The following is a 19,517-nucleotide window of genomic DNA, read 5'->3' as shown; positions in this document are numbered from 1 at the left end:
CAGTCTGCGCGTTCAAACCAAGGCTCCAGCAGGTATTTTTTGCTTTAAGCCAGAGGGAGGCAAGGAGCTAGGCTGGGCGGGGAGGCCCCGCTGGAGACCGTGCGCGCGCTCCGCGCTCCCGAGCGCGCCCCGGGGAGTGCTCGCTGCGCCGGCCCGCCCGTCCCCGCCCCCAGCCCCAGTGCGCGCCCCCGTCCCCGCCCCCATCAGGCTGGGTTCCCCGAGCACGCCCCCGCCCGCCCGTTCCCGAACGCGCTCCTCGCCCCCGCCCAGCCCCTGCCCCTGTGCGCGCGCTCCCCACCCGGCCTCCGCCTCCCGCTTCAGCCCGCTTCCCGCGCGCCCTCGCCTCCTCCACTCCCGCCCCGCCCCGCGCGATCCCCAGTCCCCTCGCCCCTCGCTGCCACGCGCGCCGTGCCCTTGCGCCCCCGCCACGCGCGAGCCCCTCCCCGCGGCGCCCCTCGCCGTCCCGCGCTCAGCCCCGCCCGACCCCGCCCGGTGCCGGCCCCCGAGCGCGCCCCTCGCGATCCCGGCCAGAGTCCCCGCCGCCAGCGGCGAAACAGCTGCGGCCGTGACCGCGCCGGGCGGGCGCGTCGTGGGCCGGGGGCGCGCCGGGGCCGGGGCCGGGGGCGCGCGCGGGGGCGCGGGCGCGGGCGCGGGGCCGCCCTGGCGGGGCCGCGCTGAGGAGGCGCCGAGGAGGAGAGCTCGCCGCGCCGCCGCTGGTGCGGGTCCGCTGGGCGCGAGGAGCGGCCGAGACCGCGGCCTGCGAACAAAGAGGCGGCGAGGCGGGGGCGCGGCGAGCATGGCGGACCGCAGCCTGGAGGGCATGGCGCTGCCCCTGGAGGTGCGGGCCCGCCTGGCCGAGCTGGAGCTGGAGCTGTCGGAAGGTAAGGCCGCGCCGGCCCGGCCGCGCTGTCAGCGGAGGTCCCGGCGCGCTGCGTGCGCCCTGCGGCTGCGGCGGGCTGGGCCGCGACCCCCGCGCTGCGCTGCGGCGGGCCTGGGCCATGCGGGCCGGTGGGCTGCCTGGCGGCCCGGCGCGCGGGGGCGGGGGCGGGGGCGGGCGGGGCGGCCTGGCCGCGGTGCCCGGCCTGACGCGGAGCCGCGGTGTCCTTGATGCAGCGCCACGCTGCCCACCGCGGTCGGAGGCTCGGCCCGAGATGCCGCCGGCCTGGCTCGAATGCGAACTTGTCACTGGACTTACGGGCTTGGTCGCCGCTGCTCCGGGCATCTGGATTTCAGACCGCCCGTCCTAGCCCGAGGCGGATAGTACTACTATTGTTCGTGTGTGTTGTGATGTGAAGGTTGGTAAAATCGTAAAACCTCCTCCCTCAGGCCGGGTTTTCTGCCTCGTTCCCATCGTCTCGTATTTAGAATTTGTGACAGATTTGCAACAGTGATTTCATGGTGTGTTATATACGGCTTCTTATTTGCGCTTAATGGTGGGATCATGTGCTCAGCTGTCATAAGTTTTAGGTCGGATTTTGCTAGGTCTTAAAAAAACCCACTGAAGTTCAAAAATGTTAAGTGTTTAATAGATGTATTTAGTGTGCACTCAGCTCACCTTGCAAAGGCCACTCGTTTAATTTGGTGGGTGGGGATTCGGCTCATCTCGAATTTATATTTGGAGCAGTTCAGCGTGGTGAACTTTGTGTGTGTGTGTGTGTGTGTGTGTGTGTAACGGTTTTGTGAGGGGCCAGCAGCCAGAAAGTAAATGCATTTGTGCCAATTTCCATCAGCAGGGAGGAGCTAATGTTGACTTGATGCTTTCCTTTTTAACACCCTTTTAGGTCAAAAAAGGGAATAGACAGGGGTTGTGCTGGGTGTTAACTGCCTTTTCACGTTTCCACGGACTGGAAAATTTTCTGTTTTTCTATTTCATTGTGGGATTCTGCAGGGTATTGCCACGTTCTGTAAGTAGGAGGAGAAGGAGACTGTTTCCTGGACTGCGCTTAGCAGATGCTGTTCTGACTGGTTGGAGGTGATGAGGGAAGGCATTGCTGGCACCTCAGAGGACCCAAAGGCAGGAGATAGCGTGCAGTGTCCACTCAGGAGCAAGATTTAGATTCAAACTGGAGGATTAAGTGTATGTGGACAGACTGCTTGAAGGATATATTAGAAAACATTTGCCCGAGGTCTTTGATTTTGTCAACATTCAGATGGGTTGTCTTCCTCACTTTTCCAGCCCCTCCTGGTTCGTTCTCTTTTGCACCACTGTTGTGTTATTTACAGCACCCCATCATTCATGCATTATCTCCAAACAAGCACTTCTGCTCTGTCTGCATTACCCTAATGGTAAGTGTCAATACTCCATCTGTGTTAGCAAAGCGTGAAGCCATCTGAGCTCAGCGAGATGGCTCCACTCCCCCATCAGTCTGGATATCAGCTCACATTTGCTTTGCAGAGTCGGATAATGCTCGAATGTGTGCCTGGCCCCTCCTGCACTAAGAGTAGTAGCTTCAGGAATGTGTACTGGGGTACACTCACCTATCAGCAGGGTGAATGGTATGGTCCTGCTGCCCAGAGAATGCCAAAGCCACTCAGAACAAGGTGCACTCAGCCTAATTCTCTGTGAACACTTATGTCTGCACAGATTTTTTTTTTCTAAAGGGCTTAATGAGTTTCTTATTGAGTGTCTGGGGAGAAAGGGTATGTGTTCGCATGCTGGAAGCACATCATTGTTTTTCTTTCCATATAAGCCTTGCTGCACCTGACCTGAACACCGAAGAATAAAAGAATCAGAAGGTTATATTGGTTGGTCCAGGTCACCCCTCTTTCTTCTCCCTGCTGTCCCCATTCCTTATCAGTGTCATCTTTGAGTTGTTTTGTCCAGGCTGAGCTGATGGAGTCCTTCTTCTTTGAAGTCATTTGGATCATGTCTTATAACCACATAGAATAGTTATACTGACTTAAATTAGATGAATCAACTTGTTTTTCAGTATTGTTTAATAGAACCTAAAGAATGGAAATATCAGAAATCCCTGTCTCTTTACATTGTGGGACTTAAAGCATTCCCAGCATACCTACCTTCAAGGTGAAAACTGAAACCAGCTTTTAATGGTAAATAATTGAAGTGCTTTTATATTTTCTCTTCAACCGGGATGCATGTGAGGGAATTCTTTAAATTATGCTTCATCATTTTATTAAAATATCAAAAAAATATTGTGGAAACATATGTGGAATTTCCAGTGCTCAGTCCATCCCTCCACAGAAGGATGGAAAAGCAATTCCATTTTTGACACATAATATGGGTTGAAAAAGAGAAGTGTATTTTCTCAGTGTTCCGATATGCTCTGCCAGCCTTTAATAGGTTATATGTTGTCTAGATTTCTAGACACTGGCCCAGCTTTGGTTTGCACTGTCTGCTGGGTATAGTTATATATACTAATGTTATTTTATTGGGTTATTGTTTAGTAAAGGGTTGCAGATTGACTTCTTGGCCGCAGAACTCACATTTCTGCTCTCCTGCTCTGCTGGCCATCTTCCTTTTTCTTTCCACTGTCTGTCACTACTCCATGCTTCCCTCTCACTGGGGAAAGCAAGGCTCCTCTCATTGTAGAATGGCGCTGTCAGCAAAGTGCAGGAGCTTTCTGTGGGTAGATGTGGCAGGCAACCCCTCCTGTGGGTACTAACAGCCTCCTTCCAATGTCTGCATAAATTCGCTGGTGTAGGGCCAGGGATTGTGGGTCTGTTCAAGTACTTGGGGCTGAATGTGAGACAGGGAGGAAGCACTGGTGAACTGTGGCTGCAGCAGGCCAGTGGAGCAATGGGGCTCTCCCTTCCCTTCACCAGTTTTTCTTCCCTTCCTGATATTTATTCTTGTCTTCTGGAATTGTGTATTTTTCCTCTTTTGGCTTTAAGATGGCCTAAAAATAATTTCATTAATATGTGAATGAACATTTTTTGACATAAGAAAAAGCTTTAAATGAAAACACTAAGCAAAGTAAAGAGGACACCAAAAACAGGCTCATGTCTTTTTAAAAAAAGCAAACCCAGTTGTTGATCAAAATTTAGCAATAAGTTTCCCTGTGAACTGATGGTTTGTTTCCTGGGTAACACACATTGATTTGTGTCAGTGGAAGGTGTTCTTTCCGACTCTTTCAAGAGTGGTCACATTCATATTTGGTAGAACATAGGGAAATTGCCTGGTGATAACAGCCTGTGAAATTTGCTTGGTTTTTGCAAAATCTTTAAAAAATATTATGCCATTCTTTGTACTTTGTGGCTTTTAATTGTTATTATGCCCACTAACTTCCTAACTTTGGCTTGTGGGAGTTACTGCATGTTCTATTAGGCAATATGCTACATTACTTCAACTATTTGTTACTTTTCCTAATAGAGTCCAACTTAATAGTTTCCTAAGTGTTCAGTCTGCTGGAGGAAGAAGATGAATCAAACTTAAATGTCAGTTTTGTATTGGTCAAGGAAGCAGTAAATAAAAATATTGTAGATGAGAAGTTCACTGTCCCCAAGATAAAATCTGAAAGAGTTTGAAGGTTTGTATATCTTGGGGTGGCATTTCAGGGCTTTTGGGCATAAAGTTAACAGGTGCACAGCTATGGGATGCATCTGTCCCTCCCCCTTTCTCATGCTTTCTTCCAGGCTCTGTTGCAACAGAGTTAACTAAACTTACACCTGAGGACAGCCTTTCAAAGTGCAAGGGAAGACCCAGCCTCCTCACTGAAAAGAAATAGCTGGCTCTGGAAAACAAATGTGAGATAACTTGTAAATGGGAGAGGAGAACGGACAGGATTTGTGGGTGCTGAGGAATAATAGCCTCACCTACTTGGAACCCTCCAACTGGAGCCAGACCTCAAGATGTTTATGCAAATGTGCTGCTTTGCTACAAGTATCTCAGAGTTGTCTTGAATAACTCTGAGTACTGTTGTGAGTGAAATGGGATGCTTGACTTGATACATCTAATGTTGTTACCTATATTAAAAAAACATTCTATAAAATGGCAGCATCATATGTGTGGGATTTGAAATGTGTGGACTTGAATTTTAAGAATTCTTTAGAGTTATGAAAATAGTTAAATTTGAATGTTCTTTTCTTGATTGAATAAATATAGATATCAGATTTAGCCAGGAACTAGGAAAGTAAATACACTAAATTAAAGGCTCAGATCTGTAAGGTTCCAAATGCTCATAAGATATTTGCAGTACTGTAGTCATGCTTAGATCTGAACTTTATGAGGTTAAAGCTGTAACAATGTCTCTGTTTTGTTTTATGCTAGGCCCACTAGCTTTATATTCTTGTTATGGTTTGGAGGCTACAAGCTGCTGGATGCTATGAGTCACTTTTTACCCTCCTCCTCCCAGCCCTTTTCAAATGGGTTCTCTCTTTTTTTAGAGCTGATTTTTTTAAAGCAGTGATTTATGGGGTGAGTTGTAGCATTCTTCTGAATTGCAAAGAGAATATATTGGATAATCTTGGTTTTGATGTCATGTATATGGACTGACTCACCAGTTCAAATCCTAGTCATATTATTACGATCACTTCTGATTCTTTTCATAATTACTCAGTTGGTTGTATTATTTGACTTAGTTTTGCTCATCAGTACTTATCCTGGGGGTGTGAGGGGGGTATTTTATCTGTTATAATGTGGAAGGCATCTCAGGTGATATCCGTTTCTGGCCCCTCTGTGTTGGTTGCTGCCCTTCTCACACTCTGGCGTCTTTCTGTGTACCTCTGCTTTCAAGGTTGCTGGTTTTAATTTCCCTCCTTTTGTGTGACATACAAAGGTTACCTACTATTGTTGCCACTGCTCTGTTCTTTTCTGTTAAGAGGTCAAAAACTTGTCACGTCTCAAAAGAAGTAATTGCATCCATTTGTTCCTGATGATAATAAATAGTGCTCTCAAAGAGGAGACTCTAATTGAGAACCCCAGCTGGTGTGGGGTAGAGACATGGGCGTCAGCATGCCAAGGGAATGAGTATGCCTGCTCTCTGAGCACACACATGCTTTCTTCAGAACTCAATTGAGATATTAACTTTAATAAGCCCTTGAGACAAATAAAATGGGAAAATGCTAAGATATCGAATTGTAAAACTTAAAAATTACCACAAGCATTCTTTTTTGGGGGAAGAAGGGGTTTGCTATTTAGTTTTGTTGCTGTTGAATGTCTTGGATAGTAAAATGGGCTGTCTGTGTTGTGTGAATTATAGATTGAAAGAGTTCTTTACTAAAGTGCTTTGTATAGTAAGTATAGAAATCAGGAAAACCTCCAAGACAATAATAGTGAGGATTCTTCTGGGCTGCTGGTTTTTAAATAATTTTTGTTGTTCATTCGGTTGGAAATAATTTCTGTGTTCTAATGAAAAGACTGAAGACTATGGACCAGGCCCAAATTAATTCTCTTGGCACCAGAGAGAGGGGTTCCTAACATATTTATGTACAATTATGCAGTGAATTATTATTTTTGCTGAGTTATCTGGTTAGTCAAGTCACATGTTTTACTTATTAGAGATATTATCACATTTAAAAATCATAAACTAAAGCAATAACATGTCAATGTGTTAGCTTGTCTGTGTGGGCTACTCAGACCCACCAGTTTCAGAGTTCTGGCTTGAGGAGAAAAGTTCCTAGGGCCTTATTTCTCTTTGGGATGCAGAGAAACTGTGTTGCAAACTCACAAGAGTGACTTCCTGTGTTCAAGCCCAGTGTCCTACAAAGGTAGTTGCCTCTGTCAACAACTCATAAAAGACAAAGCTTTATAGAGGGGAGAGACCAGTTGTAGGGGCAGGACAGGCCACAGTGCAGGTTTTCTGATCCAGCAGACCGGGTAAAGGAGGAATCAGAGTCCTCAGTGGTTTTTTGCGGGTCTTTTATTGGGATTTACCTGGTACACAGCAGGCAGGGGTCCTGGGAGGCCGGGAGGCTGGCAGTCCTCCCAGCCCCCAGCAAACCCTCACTCTACCTGGGTTCTCCGGCGTTCTCTCTGCTTCTCTGCTCTTCCGTTCGTTCTGCTGCTTCTTGGCTTCTACTGGCGTACCTGTGACGCAGCCCTTAAAAAGCACAGTCTCAGCCCAGGTGAATCCATCTACCTATGCCCACACCCTACTCCAGTGCCCGCCATCAGGCATGCATTCAGGACCGCAAGGATCCATCACCTATCCTCATGGCGGAAGGGCAGAAAAGCCTGACATTTTTCTTTACCCTATAGTCCACCTCCTCAGGGTTTTCTGCCATATAATCTTCATATATACAATTTTCTTAGCAAACATAAACAATGCAGCCATGGCCCACAAAAGCAAATACATCACAATATAACAACAAAATACAACAGAACACAAGTCCAGGCAGGGCCCCAACGTAGTGACAAAAGATATTATTGGTACCAGCAGATGAGCCACCAAATCTGCTGCCGAAGGCACTGCTCATACAAGGGAGGGGACCCACTCATGGCATCGACTGTAACACACCAGGAGCCGTCAGGCTTCCTGGCTGTAGTCTCGGCTACAAGCCACACACAGCATCCACCCCCAGGATGCACTCACTCTGGGATTGGCGATTCTATTCTGTTGGGGGTAATCGCCAACCCTCAGGGTTTCTGTCTGCTGTTGCTCCAACACTCGGCCTTCATAGCCACCCATGCGACTCACAGACCCCTGCACTCAGGCCAAACCACTGCACAAGCACATGGGTCGGGGATCCTTGGATCCAAACTCTACATTCGGCTTGGGCTCCACCCCAAGCCACGTTCCCCATCCATCCCCCAAGGATGGGTTCCTGAGCAACTCACCCTCACTCGACAATGAGCAGGGCATCAACCACAGGTGATTTTATAGGTAAAAATTATATCCTGTTTCTGTTCTTTTTACAAGACTCACAGGTCTTCAGCATACTCAGGCTGCTTACCAGCTGCTCAAATGCTTCCCAAACTTAGCATCAGCACCAGCTTTTGCCTTCTCTGTTGGCTTTTCTCTTCCACCTAGCTGCTGGGCATACACAAGCTGCTTTTGGCCATCAAGGCTCACTGGCCACCCCCAGATTCTCAAAAAAAAAAAAAAAAAAAAAACACATAACCTGCCAAGGTCCTCCACCTTCTGGTGGGATTGTCAGTCCAAGTTCATCAGTCCGAGTCCATCAGTCCACGTCCATTAGGCCAAGTTCGTTGGCCTCTCCCTGAATCAGCACTGGCAAGCTCCGAATCGTGGTCGTCTCTTCGCCGACGATGCTTGTTGCCTCAGGGGTCGTTGGCTGGTCCTCTCGGGCAACTCCTCCACACGAGGTCTCATCCTGTAGCTCCTGGACCTTGTCCATCTCCTGTGCCGCCATGACGCCTCCAGCCTCGTCACAGGGAAACAGTCTGTTACTCCTTAGTCCCTCCAGGTCTTGGGAGGGCTCCATATCCATCTGCATGGATCCTCTTGCCGACTTACGCCAATTGTAGGGGCAGGAATGGTCACTGAGTGGGTTTTCTAGGATCCCATGCAGACCAGGTAAAGGAGGAGCCAGAGTCCTCAGTGGTTTTTTGTGGGTCTTTTATTGGGATTTACCCGGTACACAGCAGGCAAGGGGTCCTGGGGGGCCGGGAGGCTGGCAGTCCTCCCAGCCCCTAGCAAACCCTCACTCTATCTGGGCTCTCTGGCGTTCTCTCTGCTTCTCTGCTCTTCTGTTCGTTCTGCTGCTTCTTGGCTTCTACTGGCGTACCTGTGACGCCGCCTGTAGGGTAAAGAAAATATCAGGCTTTTCTGCCCTTCTGCCATCAGGATAGATGATGGATCCTTGTCCTGAATGCATGCCTGATGGCGGGCACCTGGAATAGGGTGTGGGCATAGGTAGATGGGATTCAGCTGAGCTAAGACTGTGCTTTTTAAGGGCGGCATCACGGGGACGCCAGCAGCAGCAGTAGAAGCCAAAGCCGAAGCCAAGAAGCAGCAGAACGAACTCCAGAGAGCTCAGATAGAGTGAGGGCTGGGGGCTGGGAGGCTGGCAGGCCTCCCAGCCCCCCAGCCAGCACCCCTGCCTGCCACGTACTCGCTGAACCCTAATAAAAATCTGCAAAAAACCACTGAGGACTCTGACTCCTTTACCCGGTCTGCATGGGATCAGAAAACCTGCACTGTGCCCATGTCCTGCCCTTACACCGCCCTTAAAAAGCACAGTCTTAGCCCAGGTGAATCCCATCTACCTATGCCTATACCCTACTCCAGGTGCCCGCCATCAGGCATGCATTCAGGACTGCAAGGATCCATCATCTATCCTGATGGCGGGAGGGCAGAAAAGCCTGACATTTTTCCTTACCCTACACCAGTGTTTCTGAGTTTGTGCCCTCGTGTGCTCAGCAGGCTGTCTTAAATCTCCATTTCTGGTCTAGTTTCTGGGTCTCCCTGAATTGACATAGAGCCACATTTTTTAACTTTGTCATGCTTGGGGAAAACATGAGTATCTATTTTGAATCTTTGTTTTATTCCATGTTCCCCTTTCTTACCAACCTGAAATTTACTTCCCCATAAAGATGAAAATGACATGGTTCTTTCTAAGGAAGTGGATTTTGTTGGCCAGTTTACCTGAAATGAAAGCAGAAATGTAAAGTGTTATTAATTGACCTTATTGGAAGATAGATTTCTTTGAGTAAACTAATACAAATAGAGATTATTTGTTACATTGCAAGTAGGGCATGGTTCCCAATGTCAGTATTATAATTACCCACATGCTGACAAGGTTTAGCTTATGAATCTTCTTATAGGGATGTCCAGTACATCTATGGGTAGTGGAAAGGGCTGACATTGTCAGAGGAAAGGAACAGATGAGACCCTTTAGTTGGCCAAATGCTGTAGAAAAGACAGGCTCACATAGGAGCCATCAATTTGAGGGAGCTGGATTTTAGTCTACTGGTACTTCAAAGCACAAAAAACCATTTTCAACTTGTGGGTGACCTTCTCCTATGCTCCCTTAATCTCTTTGGGTCTTTTTCTAAATCTTATTGGCAGGGGGCCTCCCTGGTGGTACAAGAGGTTAAGCACCACACTATGAAGCAATCTGCAGCCTCTGCAGCACGAGTTTGATCCCGGCCAGCAAGGGAGAAAGAGGTGAGGCAGACCTCTCGTGTCTCGCCTGCTGCCTCCCTCAGCAGTGTATTTCAGTCAGTCTGCCTGTTCTGTTCCACACTCTGTCTTTGGTGGATCCTCTCACCCCTCACATCTCTGGCCTGTACGCCAGCTCTTGTATGCATAAATAAATAAGTCTTTAAAATAAATAAATAAATCTTATTTGCAGGAACTTGTATGAAGGTCTTGGGATTTCTCTGGGCTGAGCATGTGAGTCTGTTGAGAACTCCCCTCCTGATTTTCATACATCTGCGTACCCCTCACCATATTGTCCGAATGAGCTGGTTGGCTCTCTCAGCCTTAGATCCTCGGCTGTCGGAAAGCTTAATAAACCTTTTTTTCAGGGTTGTGGTGTGAGTTACAGGTAACAACACAACATTTGTTTGGTAAAGATCCACTGCCACTGCTTGCCTCAAGTGCTCTCTCCTGGGACAGAGTTCCAATCCGCCTCCCCCCACCCCCCAGTTTATCTGGATGCTTTGAGTTCACAGTGACTATAAGGACAGATACCTCTACAGCAGGCATGGGTGTGCGAAAGCACTTTCTTCTGTGTGGAAGGTGTTACTTGAGCACTCATTGTGTACTTGAGTACTTCCAGAGCCTCAGTACCTCTTTATTTTTATGGACAAAACCTCTTTCTTCCTGCTGGCCTTTTTGAGTCAACACCCCTTTAAGTCTTCTACTCCAGGTATATTTGGGAAAGCCATCTTATTTAGCTTCCATTCCAGGTGTTTCTGGAGAAGGACATCCTAGCTCATCATCTCCCAGGTGTTTCTGGGGAAGGCATCCTGTTTAGTTTCTAGTCACTGTCATTCCCACACTCCTAGAGATGGGTAGAGTTGTGCTTCAGTTTCTTCACCTCGGCTCATGGAGGACCAAGCACACACCTGCACCAGTGCCTCTGTGATTGCTTCTCTGGGAAGGTCATGTCCCTCAGCCATTGAGTGTGTAGAGGCCAAGCTGAGGCTTCCTCAGCCTGCCCTCGTGTCTGTGATGTGTGAGCACCGAGGTTGTCTGACAGGCTGCACAGGTGGGGTCAGTTCTGAGTCACCAGGCCAATCCGGATATTTAGAGCCTGTCCACCAGTATGGTCAGGGGCGTGGGTGACAGTGTGGGTTTGAGGCTCTCTCACCCTCTTGCCCAACACAAAGCCTGGTCCTGGGACTTTATCTTTCATGGTCATCCAGGCATTGGGTTTTGAGCCCTGTTCAGTTTTATGAGCGAGAGTGGGATTTTCCCCCCTTATCAACTTACTTACACTTCTTTAAAACAAGCAAACAGACAAACAAACTAAACACACAAACAAGAGTTTGAACCACACCCCCTCACCATCCCTCCTGGTGAATTTAATGGTATCACAGAAGTTATGCCTTCAATTATGTATAATAACTGGCTATTTAAAAGTAACAAAGTAATACGGTGGAACTGTACTTCATGTTGGATTCTTAAGTGAGCATTATCAGGCTTCTAAAACATCTTATTATTTATTTTGGCAAATTTAATGGATGCTTAAAAGCTGTTGAGAGTAATATAAAGTTATCTTTAAGGTGCTAGTCAAGCAAGAGTGGAATATTCGATTCAACTTAAGTCATTAAACTACACCTATTTAAAAACCAAGGAAATAGTGTATCAGCTTGCCACAGTTGAAACTTAGTTACTGTATGGGCAGGAACGGGCACAGCGGGTAAAGGAGGAGTCAGAGTCCTCAGTAGTTTTGCAGGTTTTTTATTTGGGGTTCACCAGGCATATGGCAGGCAGGGGCGCTGGCTGGGGGGCTGGCAGGCCTCCCAGCCCCCAGCAAGTCTTTACTCTATCTGGGCTCTCTGCTTCGGCTTCTCCTTCAGATTCTGCTGCTGCTGCTGCTGCTGCTGCTGCTGCTGCTGCTGCTGCTGCTGCTGCTGCTGCTGCTGTCCCCCTGTGACGCCGCCCTTAAAAGCACAGTCTTAGCTCAGCTGAATCCCATCTACCTATGCCCACACCCTATTCCAGGTGCCCGCCATCAGGCATGCATTCAGGACAAGGATCCATCATCTATCCTGATGGCGGAAGGGCAGAAAAGCCTGATATTTTCTTTACCCTACAGTTACTAATGCACATTATAAGATAATCTGTTACTAACATTCTATACTCACAAGTTATTATTGCAGTTCTGTATCATATAGAGAAATTCTGTAAACATAGGACTTGGTGTATGGTACCGGTTTTGTTTCATTTTGTGTTTAGCTCAAGTGAATGTCGTCTGACTGCAATGTCTAGACATTCCCCATGACCACAACAGTGACATGGGCCAAATGAGAAATAGCATGTGGGGTTACTTTGCTGTTGATATCTGAGTTCAGACATTGAGAATTTCTCATTTAGTTGCTTGTACAAATTAATATTAAACAGAAGTAGAATTTGTACCTCCCTCTCCTCCCCAATAGATGATGAATAGTTATTTAGATCTTATTCCAGTAAGGGATGCAATGCTTTTACTTATTTAAAAATTTCTTCCATGTTATTAGGAAGATCTGGCTCTGGACATGGGGCAGGAAGTAGCCTTGATTTTGCCTGCTTCCTTGATGACTTACTGGTTTTAGTATTTGACACAAACAGGATTCTGGCTGAAATCTGTCCTTTAGGGAAAGTGCGTAAATAAAATATGGGTGTTCTGAAAGTGTTACATTGTATTCAGTCTTCTGTGGAAAGAGAAAATCAAGTCTCTGGCAAGGGTGATGGGGGGAGAATGTCCAGGCATGGTCATTCCTTGCATGGCCCAGCCATTCATGGATGGTGGAGGTCTGCCATTTGGGAATACTCACCCAGGGAGAGGAAGCTCATGGGTGTTCGATTGCAGGTCTAGGTGCTCCCTTGGGTGGGTAAGCAGTGGGCAGCTCCCTCTCCACCTGTCTGATCCCAACACCAGTAGGAAGTGAACTAGGAAATGTCCCCATTTCCATTCCACTTGGTTGCCATGGGAGGAGGCTTATGCTGCATGCATTCTTAGCTGACTACCTCTCAAACTTTACTTTTAATATCTTATATGTTTCTGAGGGGGTGTACATGGGTGTTCACTGTTACATTTTCTGTATGAAAATTTCATGTTTCTCATGGAAGATAAATATAAATAGTGCAACCATTTTGACTCAACACTTACAGCATTCTTTAGACTCAGAAGACTGGATATGCTCTGGTTTTATCAGAAGTCTTAAATTGTTTGGGTCAAGAGACAATGCTGTTAATTCTTGGTTGTGCTGTTTCTGGGAAAAATATTTTAAATGAGGTTCCAGGAATAACCTCTTCAGCATCTCTACGAGAAGAGAGTGACCTCTCTCACAGCTTCCCTATTACCAGCCAGGATGATGGTGATCATGTTTAATCAGCAATCAATTTTTGTTCTTTTATGTAGAGAGCTTTTATTCCAAGGGAAGTGCCTGTTCTGTTTAATAGTGATCTTCTCCAGTTCTTGCAGGCATAGGGACCATATCTAATGGATGTGAACCATGCTCATCTCTGGTCCCCAGAGAATTGGAGTCTTGTCAGTAGAAATGGATGGTGCATAATTTGGACTTTTAAATCAGATGCTGCAAATATACATCTTTTTATTTCTTCGTCCTTTTTCGTGTGAACAAAGTCTGTTATTTCTGTCCATGGTGGAGGACCTTACCTGTATTTCTAGCCACCACTCACTGACTGCTCACATGTGTTAAGCACAGCAATAGGTGTCTCACATGTATTACTTTGTTAGCATTTATAACACACATTAAATTACATTTGCCTCAGTAAAAGAGAAACCTGTTTGGAAGGCTTGGCCAGGGCCATATGGCTGGATTTTAGGGCTGTGCTTTGCCCAAAAAGCTCTTCTGACCTGCCTGGTTCTCCTTTTTCACATTACAGCTTCCCCACTTGGGGTCTGCACTCAGGAAGTTATGTCAGGCAATTCCAAAGTAGGAAATAGAGTTTTTAAAAAGGTGCCAAGCCTCATGGAATCTGTGGGGAGTAAAAAAAAAAATTGCTTTCAAGTACCCTCAGTGATATATTGTTCCACCAGATGTAACAGATTAATTACTAGTCCCTACTGGGGTAAAGTTCTGTGAAGGAGTTTTAGGAACTTGTCTCAAAAAGAGTCTTTATTTTCATAACTATAATTTGCTTAATAAACTTGTTAAGATTGTGACTTTTTTATTCTACATTTATTTTTAGATCCTCAGGAGGAAGCTATTTAGTGATTACTCACAATTGTGAAAATAATCTAGTGATTAGAGAATTTTGTTAGGACAAATCTTATGTTTTCATTTCCTTTTTGTAAATAGAAAAAAATCTTAATCCAGGTAAATGTTGGCAGGCATGACTGTGTTTAAAATGGGTAAGACTTTTGTGAGACACTTGGCTCTCCTGGAATTTTTTTTCTCAAGACTGGTTCTAGAGCATTCATCTTTACTCACTGTTTTAACCCTGTGATTTATTTCCATTTCCATTTTGAATCCAGGCATCCAAGATGATGTAATTATACCCATGCATGTACAATGCCTTTTTTTCCTAGAATAGAGGTTGTTTGGATATTATTTTTGGGCAGTGACAGCTTCCCAGTTCTACAGCCTTTTCTTGTTCTAATGAATGAATAATTCCTAAAACAAAGATTGTCTTTGCACTGTACCTTTACTTTGGACTTTCCTGTAAAACGTGGTGTGATGTGTCCTGAATGTTGGCAATCACATTGCCAGTTTAAACAGAGAACATGGAGTTTTAGTTCTGTCTTTGGGTCATTTATGCATATATATGATTGGACCTGCTCTTAAAGCTGTGAAAGCCAGTCATTCTTCCCTAGCAGGAGCCACAGTTATCAGAATGAAGGGAAAATAAGATCATTTGACAGTTTAAGTATTTTAAATCTAAAGCTGCCCCTTATTTGCAAAATCACCTAGACTTAATGAAAGATACAAGCTGACTTTTAATGGATCATATTAATTTGGTTATCTATGAATGAATCATTACACTGCATTGTTCCAGAAGACCAACTCCAGGCTCAGATGATAGTCTAATTGCTGCTATACTCACTCCTTAGACTAACTCTTGGTTTCTGTGGGAAGATAACATAGAGCTGTATATTTAACTTTCATTTACCCCTTTTATACATTCTAAGTTCCATCTTAGATCATCACTTTCTCTCATGTTTCTTCCCTCCTCCCTCTACCTTTTCTCTCTCTAGTCTTCTTCCTGTTCCTAGACCCTCAATATATGGTGTGTGAAGATTCACTACTGTGAATCCTTGGTAACCTGGGGAAACTTCTCTTCTTTTGCGCAGGACCTCTCTAAAAACAAAAAACAAAAACTTCCCATTGCATTAATATCACTTGTTTTGTGGGCTTTCTGTGGAAATTTTTTTTTTTTTTTAAAGATTTATTTATTTATTTATACAAGCACTGGGTACAGTCAGAAGTGTGGAAGGGTGAGAGAATTCACCAGAGCGGGGAGCAGAACAGGCAGAAGGACGGAAGTACACTGCTGAGGGGAGCAGCGGGCGGCAGGAGAGGTCTGCACGCCATGCGGGACCCTCCTCCGGTGGCCGGGGAGCAGCCGGGGATCGAACCGGCGCTGCAGAGGCTGTGGGCAGCTTCGCAACCCAGCGTTCAACCGCTGCACCACCAGGGGAGGCCCTCTGTGGAAATTTTTAATTGTTTTTCTGTAGTGTTCTGGTTGGTCTGTAGAGAAGATTTGCTCGATGCAGCTATGTGTGACCCACTGCTGCAGGCTGTCTTGGCACTGGCTAAGTGCAGAATAACTAAACAGCTCTGTAAATAAGAAATCCCATGCCACATAAGCACTCTTCCCTGGCATTTGAGCCGATGGTATTTTGTTCCCATGGGTGACCCTGAGGGACCTGGCCTTTGTTGGAGAGCAGCTCACATTAAAGTGGATTTACAATGTAAAACTGATTACAGTGCTGCTCTAACTCACGTGCTAGGTTTGCACGTTGGGTGACCTTTTTGAAAAAAGCAGCTGGCCTTTGTTATACCTTGAAAGCTGTGCTTATAATATTTTCTATCTTTTACTTAGAATTTCTCCATTTCCAAAAGGAGATATTTGCTTATTTTAAGAGAGTAAATTACTTAGCAATAGAAATGTTCTCTGGAAGTTTAGATTGAATAGGTTTGCTATATTTGTAGTTTATTATTAAATAAATATTGTGGAGTTTTAAGTGGTTGAACATGCCTCGCCCTCATTTTGCTATGTACTTAGGTTGAAGTGTGTGTGTGTGTGCACGCGCACGTGTGTGTAAAAGCATACCTTTGATTCCAAAGTCAGGTAGAGATTGCTTTTGCCATCTCAGAGCTTTTGAATTGTTTTTCCTTTACCTAAGCATTTTATTAGCAGCTCACAGAGAGGGTTCATTTTAGGTGGTATGGGATGGTAATAGTGGTTTTATAATCCAGGGAAGTAGGGCTAACATATGGGGCAGCTCAATGTTGCAGAAAAAGCAGAGTAGGACCTACCACAGTCCGTGGGTGGAATCAGATGCCAAATGAGTCGGTGGGTTCAGCAAGGATCACTTAACATTGAGAGGAAGGAGGAGGACAAGGGAGGTCTAGGGGTACCCAGAGCTCTGGGCCTTTGGGGATGAAGAGTCCAGGGCACTGGACCTAATGGAAGGATGGCACCCAGACCTTTCCTGGTTCAAGGGTACATGTGAGTGATTTGGGGGCCCTCTTCTGTTCTTATCTCTAGTCCTGTCCAATGGAATGACTGTAAGTGTTGACATGTAGTTTTCAACATTTGGATTTTGATTAGAAATTTAATTCTGAAAAGGAGGCTGGAGCCTTGGAGATGACTTTATTTGATTTTCCTGCTTTCTGAACAAGTTCATGGAAGCGGGAAGTACAGGGTCCCTTCTTGCCCATGGTCCCTTACCCATGGAGTAGTAAGGACGCAGTGCAGACTTTGCCTCCTTACAACAAGGGCATGAAGTAAATCATTAACAAGGACAGAGCCACCCCACTCAGATTTCAAATGAGTGTGTCATATGTGCACCGTGTGTGTTGTACATGTGGAATCTCTATGTTAGTGTGTGGGGACCAGGTGGGGCTGAGGAGGGGTGTCATGAAGGGGTCTGCACTGCTCCTCTTTTTGCCCTGTGCTGTTCGGGTCAGAGAGAGTTGCTGAACCCCTGACCATCAGGATACTAGGATTTGGGGGTGTGGGGGTGCAGGGTGTGTATGGAGCTGGGAAGCCAGGCATAATGAGTGTACGGCATGACGCTTGTATACTCACCTTTCCTGCCCTAAGTCCTGAGCTCTGGCAGTCCACCAGGCTCTGTCCTCTCCTGGCCAGACCCTCCCCGAACTTGCAAATTCTTTCCCCTCCAGTGGCCTTTTTCTCAGGACCTTTTTTTCCTCTGTCCTCCAGGATCAAACCATGCTTTGGGTTTAGGGAGAGGTTTTAATGTTTTCCCCAATAAACCAGTGAACATCTAGAGTGGATTTGTGCAAGAAGGTCATGTGTTCAGATTCAGGGTGGGGTGGGGTCATCTGTGGGGAATGGAGCTTTCTCTAGGGATGTGCCTGAGGGGAGTGTCTGAGAGCCCCTTCTAAAGAGAACCCCATCCCTTGGTGACCATTCTCTTTTCTGACTCCTCGCCCCACTTGTGACCCCGGGGATGGTGGAAGTCCTGTTACTAAGTGGAATGTCTAAACCTTTAATTATCTGGGCTGTGAAAGAAAAACTGCCACCTTGCTGGAGTCTCTTTCCTTCTAAATGCTGATGTGTTTATCAGCTGAGACCAGTAAAAACGGATCCCAGTGCAAATATCAGTTACCTGCTTTATGCTATAAAAGACCTCATTTTGTCCAGTGTGTGACCCTCGTAATAGTCAGATGGCATTCTTTGTGAGAAACTTGCTCATTGCAAAAAACTATGACCATTATAATCTCACTTTGTAAACAGAGTTTGACATAAAAGAGAATCTGGAAGCTGTGAGGGTATTTCCCCTTTCCTCTTGATACATCACCATATGTATTTTTTTTAAGCAGAGAACTTTTACATTTCAGTAGAATGAAAATTTGCATTTTCATTCTGATTCATATGATTTACAGCAAAATCTTCTGAAATAGTAATGAAAATATTGGCAATGTAAACCATGACAATACTTGGTCAGTACAAACAAATTGCAGTTTCTCTTTGTATCAATGGAAATTGATTTTCTTGTCATCTTCCCATGACAGAGGCAAATCTGCTCCTTTGGTCCCTTGGGATCCTTTTCTGAGAATGGGGATTAGCCCACTGGCTGCTTCTGATGTGCAGAGAGCTATGCTGCTGCTTGAGGTGACATGCCTACTGAGGGTACCCATGACAGTTCCTGGGGGGCTTTCCTCTCCCGTGGGTCTGCTTGGGGAAACATGATGACTAACCCTGCATCTTAACAAGGACATCTTCACCTAGCCTCTGGCTCTGGGTCCACACCCAGGCTGTCCTAGCCAGCGGGCACCTGAAACCAGCTGTCCATGGCAGCCACCTGCAGAGAGCCAATTTGTTTACCATTGTCATTGCTTTTGAAATTTTGAACACATTGCTACCACACAGATCTCCATAGCACTGTTTTACCACCTTTTCATTTCTGCAGGAGGAAACCTGGTAATTTATGCAGTTGCTGGGAAACTGGTCCCTGTCACTAACTCTCGCCTTCAGCTTACAGTCTTGGAGGGGGCTGCTGGTGTGGTCCCCAAGTGATTCCAGTGCAACTGGCCAGACTTTGAGAAACAGTGGCTTCTCTCACTCCTTTGAAGTTAATCATGGAGTTCATCAATAAGTGTATCAGAGTGGAAAAGAGGAGGCGGGCACATTGTGGTTTTGTCTTGACTCTGCTGCTCACTGCCCCATGAGTCTGGATGGTGCAAGGATTTGGGGGTAGGTCAAGGTGACCTCTTTTATTTTTAACTTTCCTGGTACTTGGACTAATGGTTCATAGAAGACCAGTGTGAAAAAAACAAATTCAGAGTTATATTATATGAACTTGTATCAAACACCCTCCTCCCCCTATCAATGCAGAGGAAAGCGGTTCCTTAGGTCAGTAACAGTTCTAGGTGTTCTGTGAACCTCAGCTGGTAGTTGAAGTGCTTAAGAGTTCAAGTGCTATATAAATGCCTGAGTGAAGACTTTGATGCTTTGAGAGGGAGGACCAGGGCTACTGTGAGTGATTTCTACTTGATTATTTATCTGTGTCAGTAGATTCTGTTCAGGGATGAGTAACACCAATGTAAGCTTTATGGCATGTCCCTAGCATTAGATCCTATAAGACATAAGCCTGCTTCTTACTTTTTTTTAATCTCATGCTTTCTACCTGGTTCCTTTGATGGCAGGCTTTGCGGAAAGCTATGAGTGGGGGAGGCTGCATGAGGCTTGCTTAGGCTTCCCCCAGGGGACAACTTGCTGTGGTTCCCATGAGGCAACATTTCCTATGATAGGATGGGCTGACAGCATCCCACTTACACTGAATAT

The 19,517-nt window shown here is 46.2% G+C and overlaps 1 protein-coding gene across 2 annotated transcripts in view; it reads left to right on the top strand.

Annotated features, from left to right (window-relative positions):
• Positions 1 to 721: 721 nt before the first annotated feature.
• DIP2C (disco interacting protein 2 homolog C) overlaps positions 722 to 19,517 on the top strand; it is a 343,245-nt gene continuing 324,449 nt past the window's right edge. The window contains exon 1 of one of the 2 annotated variants that reach the window (XM_054695051.1): positions 722 to 881. In XM_054695051.1, the coding sequence (XP_054551026.1) occupies positions 797 to 881 (85 nt within the window). In that variant the 5' untranslated portion in view covers positions 722 to 796. The remainder of the gene's footprint in view (positions 882 to 19,517) is intronic. The other variant, XM_054695050.1, reaches the window with a different exon arrangement.

The sequence above is a fragment of the Talpa occidentalis genome, unplaced genomic scaffold (genome assembly GCF_014898055.3).
Source record: "Talpa occidentalis isolate TD23 unplaced genomic scaffold, MPIMG_talOcc4v2.1 talOcc4.14, whole genome shotgun sequence".
Lineage (NCBI taxonomy): Eukaryota > Metazoa > Chordata > Mammalia > Eulipotyphla > Talpidae > Talpa > Talpa occidentalis.
The sequence above is the reverse complement of the archived record's forward strand: the minus strand, read 5'-3'. Positions and strand labels throughout refer to the sequence as shown.